This window comes from Ranitomeya imitator, chromosome 2, assembly GCF_032444005.1.
Source record: "Ranitomeya imitator isolate aRanImi1 chromosome 2, aRanImi1.pri, whole genome shotgun sequence".
Taxonomy (NCBI): Eukaryota; Metazoa; Chordata; class Amphibia; order Anura; family Dendrobatidae; genus Ranitomeya; species Ranitomeya imitator.
The window spans coordinates 67,047,612-67,054,099 of NC_091283.1; the positions used below are offsets into that span (position 1 = coordinate 67,047,612).

The 6,488-nt window shown below is 40.7% G+C and overlaps 1 protein-coding gene across 8 annotated transcripts in view; it reads left to right on the forward strand.

Moving 5' to 3' along the window:
- The window catches only part of HTR2C (5-hydroxytryptamine receptor 2C), an 834,275-nt gene extending 828,992 nt beyond the window's left edge, over positions 1–5,283 (forward strand). For 6 of the 8 annotated variants that reach the window (XM_069746901.1, XM_069746900.1, XM_069746902.1 and 3 more), the window contains one exon: positions 4,072–5,040. In XM_069746901.1, the coding sequence (XP_069603002.1) occupies positions 4,072–4,907 (836 nt within the window). In that variant the 3' untranslated portion in view covers positions 4,908–5,040. Of the gene's footprint in view, positions 1–4,071 lie in introns of all 8 variants that reach the window. The other 2 variants (XM_069746897.1, XM_069746896.1) reach the window with 1 other exon arrangement.
- Positions 5,284–6,488: the final 1,205 nt, after the last annotated feature.

Sequence of the window (6,488 nt, forward strand, 5' to 3'; positions counted from 1 at the left end):
GAAGAAGGGGAGCAAAAAAACATGCAAAAACAGAAAACTGTAATGTGGTGAAGGGGTTAATGTGTCATTAATTCCAAGGTCATGTACATGGAAAAAGAGGGCTCTTGTGCTAGAACAGTTTATGGGCCCCTTACAGTCCATTATCATAATACAACCCTTTATGTGTGCAATAGTAGCTACTTTTTACTTTGGAGGTGGAATTGGCTGACTTCACAGGCTACGCTTATGGAATGTCGGCCCCTGGTAGGGTGGAAGGAGACCTCAGATCTGGGGGTTAAAAGAACCTTAACTGGTAATGAGGTATTTGAAGAATTATTGAAAGTGTTGGATTTTTCTAAAGAGGAGGGTTTTCAGGATGTGCTTGAAGGCTGCAATTGTGGGAGACAATCTGATATACTGTGATAGAAAGTTCCAACGTATGGAGGATGCAGAGGAAAAACCTAGAAGACAATTGTGTGATGAGCCGACAAGAGGAGGGCAATGAGGAAGATCTACTGAGGACCTATGATTACAAGTGGCATGAGACCGAGAGATTGGGTCACAGACATATAAAAGGGAAAGTTATGGATTGTCTTAATTTTTAAAAAAATTGTAGAGGGGTAGAGAATGGGAATCGAGCGGTGGATCAACTGGATGTCAGAGTTGCACATGGATTGAAGAGATGCAAGGGTTTGGGATGGAAGTCACATAGAAGGTTGTTACAGTAGTCTAGGTGGGAGATGATGACATCATGTATAAATATTTTTTTATCACTAACAGATGAGGAAGGGCATAAATGACAAATCTTTTTGAATTATGGACAGCAGGAAATGCTAACAGATACTTGAACTACAGACGAAGAGTTGTAGAGTGCACTGACTTTATGCCTGGATTAATATGCATTATATGGTATGAATATTTGTGCACTGTATGACAGTATATCACATGATTGATGTCTGCAGAAAGTACCATATCACTCAAGATAAGGCCAGCCTTTGTTGGAGGGCCTATTGATTTGCCGCAAACCCTGATTTAGACAGGTGCAGGAAGAAGTTTGATAATTCATTCAGTGCAAGTTGTAACCATGTGGAGATAGAATAAAATGACAAGGTGCAAAGCAATATGGTTTTCAGAGTACAGTCTATAAATCAATAGGGTAGAGTGAACACAGATAATGAACAGATAAACTTTGTATTTTAAAGTTCTCTAAAAGGTCAGAAAGTTGTTCAGAAGAGAGTTCTTCTTGGAAGTCCCCTCGGCAACCTCTCTGAGAGGTAGTAATTGAATTGAATGTACTGCATCATACGGTATATAGTACTGTATACTATAAAATGTGGCCATTATATGCACTCACGCTGTTAAGGACTGGCGGAACGCACCAAGTATAGATGATATGAAACTAGGTGCGTTCGCAATCCGAGGTCCACCGTGCAGGTAAAAACCCTGCTGCTAGTAAGACGGACTATATGGCGGTACTATAAGTATACACGCACGGGTTAACTTCACCCTGCGTGAAGGAAGCGACCCTGTTGAGTCACAGGACCGCGGTACCGCACATAGAGCGCGAGCAAGAAGTCAGCGAACACAACCCCTACTCAGGATTGAAGTCCGAATAGACCACTTGCTGGCACAACACCGCAACTGGGTGTGTAAGGAAACTATTAAAATAGTATATAAAGGCACGAGAGTGCATGCAGTGCCGCACTGACGGACACCACTAACCACCCAGGCTTGGGTAAGGAAAGCGCAGAAGAAGCGCACGGCGCCGTACAGGCGGTCACAGCAACTAGACGCTGTTATGTGTGTAACGTGCTGTTGGATAAGTCGGGCGCTAGATAGCAAACATACACCTTCCGCGAACAGTCATCCAATAGGGAGGGTATTTAAAGAGCGACTTTCACTCACAACACACACACATATTATCAAGACAATACTAGCGCATGGCCGTGCGGTCATGCGCAGTTTATATAGTTGCAGCACAGGAAACAGCTCCAGAAGTTTTGCCCTTTCAGGACCTGCCAAAAGGACCAATGGGATGTGCTGCAGTACCTGAGCATGTGACCCTCGATCTCCAACGGGAGATCTTGCCCTGGGCATGCTCAGTGTGTGCAAATAAGGACTTAGTCCCAGAGAAGCCCGCTCGCCGCAGATCAGTGCAGGGTACAACAGGAGAGCCAGAAAAGGCAGTAGTAACCCTCTGCACAGAATCAGTCCCAGCAAGATGCTGGGAGCGACGCCTCCGCTGAACAGAGCCCACTGCGGCCGAAGCAGAATGGGAGACCGCAGCAGACACGGATCGAGATTCCCCCTGTGCAGCAGAGGAAAATCGACTCCTAACACACGCTCTTTAGTTTAAGTCCCTTTAAGGCAAAATTTTTAAAGTGTCAATTCTTGGAATCCAAGACACTTCCATGAAAAAAAGCCAATCAGCAATACATATAGTAAAAATAAACTGAATGCAATGCACATCTGAGTCAGTGAATAATAATAATAATAATTTTTATTTATATAGTGCCAACATATTCCGCAGCACTTTACAATAAGCGGGGACATGTACAGACAATAAATTCAATACAAGTTAAGACAATTTAAACAGTGACATTAGAAGTGAGGTCCCTGCTCGCAAGCTTACAATCTACAAGGAAATGGGGGGACACAATAGGTGGAAAGTGCTTGTTAATTCAGGTCTGGCAATTATAATAAATAGGGATTTTCATATAAAGCTGCATGATCCGGTCATCAGCCCGTGTGTTTAAGTGCAATAGTCAAGGATCAAGTGCAGTTATCATGTGCATGGAGGGTGCAGAGACAGATGAATAGTAGGGTGCAGATTCAGAGTAATATATGGAAGGAGGGAACTTGGCAAAGTTAGTTTACTGAGTAGTTAAAGTGGTAGTGAATACTGGAAGTGATAGCGCAAAAAGAGAAGGAACTTGATGACAAATAATTCCAATCACATAGGGGTTAAAGCAAACATTTCAAATCTGAAACATCTCAAATCCGGTTGACATTGAGTTATACAGTATTTGTTATTGTTTTTATACTCATCAATATTGAAACTGCAACACCAAGAAGGGAAAGTAGAGGACTTATGGAAATCTCAGGATGGATAGACATGTTAACAATATGCAAATAAAAAAAAAGGAAGCAAAATTTTCAAAACATGTCTATTTAGTATCCAGTATGAGCTCCAAGCACAGAAATGCACAAACCTACACGTCTTGGCTGCTATAAATGAGGTTATCAATGAATAAAATATAATAATTTTAAAGGAAATCTTGAAATATTACAGTTTATTGAACCATTTTAAAGGAAATCTTGAAATATTACAGTTTACTGAACCAGAATTAAGACTGCCATACACATTAGATGGCTGGTGGCCAAACGTTGGAGAACAAAAGGAATTGGGAACCGAAAATGAGACATGCCAGATCTTTAACTCCACCAGAAATCTCTTCACTGGGACCCCCATACACAGTAGACTGTTGGCTGGAAGCGCTGATGTTAGCAGGTTCTACCAATATTAACCTAATGTTATTTGGGGGGCTTTCATATACTGATATTTACTGTTTCCTGTCATTTGGAGTGTCTTTGAAAGACAAGAGCGTTAATGACAGGTGTATTACGCCACTTTAGGCACTATGCACTATATACAGGATACAGTTAAGGCTTTGTGTGTTTGCTCTTGGTCACTTTCTGCAATTCTGGGGGAGATAATTGATTCCTAATAATTTTGGCTACTATAAAGTTAACTTACCCTGCTATTTTATACATAAAAATAATACAGGAAGGAAGTTGATGTCCCTAATTAGGTAGCAGAGGAGGATTTCATTGTCAAGATGTCATTACACCTTAATTCAAATTCAACAAAAAGACGGGGCACCGATAGGCAAGGCTTGTGATGCGCTTCTGGTTAGTACGAGTACGTCAAAAGTCATGACATGGTTAAAAATTATTCTTTAGAATATAAGTAGCACATTCTTCAAATTTTTAAAAATATTTAGAATTATTGGAAGAAATATTAATTATTCACCTTAACTCTCTTATGAAAACAATTCTTACTTATGTTTTTCTTTTTGTTTTTTTTTCTAGGCATCTCAATGCCAATTCCTGTTATTGGCCTACAGGATGACGCCAGAGTTTTTGTGAACGGAAGCTGTGTGTTGAATGATGAAAATTTTGTACTCCTGGGATCCTTTGTGGCATTTTTCATTCCACTTATTATAATGGTATTTACTTACTGTTTGACCATTCAGGTTCTTCAAAAACAGGCTACTGTATTCATGTACGAAGAAGTGCCAAAACAGAGGAAGAACAGCAATAGTGGCATAAAAAAAGACAGCAACACAGAAAATATTTCAATGATCCAAAATCACGAGGCAGCGTCTCACTTAAACTCTCCGGTCAACAAAGAAGGGGCGCTCTTTCGAAAGGGAACAATGCAATCAATAAACAATGAGCGCCGAGCTTCGAAAGTCCTTGGCATAGTCTTCTTCTTGTTTCTCATCATGTGGTGTCCATTTTTCATCACAAACATCATGTCTGTACTTTGTAAGGAAGCTTGCGATAAAGACCTCATGGTAGAACTACTGAATGTATTTGTTTGGGTTGGTTATGTTTCTTCAGGAATCAACCCATTAGTCTACACACTTTTTAATAGAACATACAGAAGAGCTTTTTCCAACTACATCCGATGCCGATATAACAAAAGCAAAGGGACAGTGATTCAGCAAAATCAATGCCATCATAATGCAGCATCTACTGTTTTGTATGGCAAGGACCTTAATTTAAACCATTACAGGAATGGCAATGAACTTACTAGCCTGGAAATGGATGAGACAGAGGAGGCAATAGAAATGCAAGCCGGTACTTCAGAATTATCATTAAACAGTTCTAATGTCGTAAGTGAAAGAGTTAGCTGTGTTTGAAGGTCCAATGAACCTTCATTCTTAGGTCAGTTTCAAACGTTTGTGTTAAATAAAAATATATGTTATATGTTACGTCAAATTCAGAATGATGAGAATTATGTATATATTTGTTCTTAAAAAAAAAAGAAAAGAAAAAAAACTTTTTTAAGACGTTTCTGCAGTCCAGTGCTTCGGTCCAATGATCCATGTATTGGTTCATTTTCGAATAGAAAAATAGACAAAGTAGTGAATATTTTGGTTCAATAATTGGCAGAATGTGATGGCCATCTCTTTAATTGCATGATAAATCTGCTTCAAATAAATCATAGGTTGATATGCTAAAGATATTAAACACCTGCATAAACAAAGTGATTCATTAAACGGAAAATCAATCGAAGTACCCATCACTGCTTAGACTGTCTGTTTTCCTTTATTTTTGCAGCATTTGTGGTTGTTCTTACAGGTTTACTCTTAATATATTTAGAGCAACTCTCTAGTATGATCCTACCATAGAGAGCAAAGAAGGATAACTGATGAGCCAACATTAATGATGGCCAGGAGACAGAGGTGTCAGAACACAGAGTGTATTCAAATTTACTATATCAGGTTTTGCAAGTTGCTCAGCATGGATCAATGACACCATCTCCCTAGACCTATCTACGGTCCATTGACACACACACACACCTGTGTTTTGGGATTAAGACTCCTAGTTCAATGTTTGGTGCGCTCCACCATATGTGCTGTTTTGTGTTGATGCTTGTATTCATCCTTGCTGGGTTCCACTTTATACTTCCTGCTGATCCTAAGATTCCTAACGAGCCTTTACAGTTATCACTGCCTACATGCCTTCTTGCTTGCTGGATCGACGCCCAGAATCCATGTGCCCACCCAGACCTAAGTCTTAGAGGATCCACCTCACGTGGTGAGTCTTAACAGTCAAACCGATAAACAGTGTGATGTTTGGGGCAATGTTCTGCTAGGAAACCTTGGGCCTGGCATTTATGTGGATGGATGTTACTGAAATCACAACTCCATCGTTTTCTTTTTTCAGCGCTGGAGCAGCACTTTTAAGGTATGTCCCCTGCCCCTAGTCATAAACTCACCCGCAGGCGTCTTACCCATTTTTCGGCACCACCCTGGTCCTGCGGCACCATCTGGTGATCGCAGGTACTGATTGGCCAGATGTCAGAAGCTACATCACAAGCTCTCAATGCAAGTCTATGAGAGCCAAAACGAGGCCAGAATGAGGGTCTTATAGACTTGTATTGAAAAACAACCTCTGCGCCACTCCATGAAGCACTGAATCTGCCAGCAGGTCACTCTTCATCAGAGACCGACAGGAGTGACGCTCGAAAACGATGAGGGTAAAATAGTAACATAGTAACATAGTAACATAGTTAGTAAGGCCGAAAAAAGACATTTGTCCATCCAGTTCAGCCTATTATTCCATCATAATAAATCCCCAGATCTACGTCCTTCTACAGAACCTAATTGTATGATACAATATTGTTCTGCTCCAGGAAGACATCCAGGCCTCTCTTGAACCCCTCGACTGAGTTCGCCATCACCACCTCCTCAGGCAAGCAATTCCAGATTCTCACT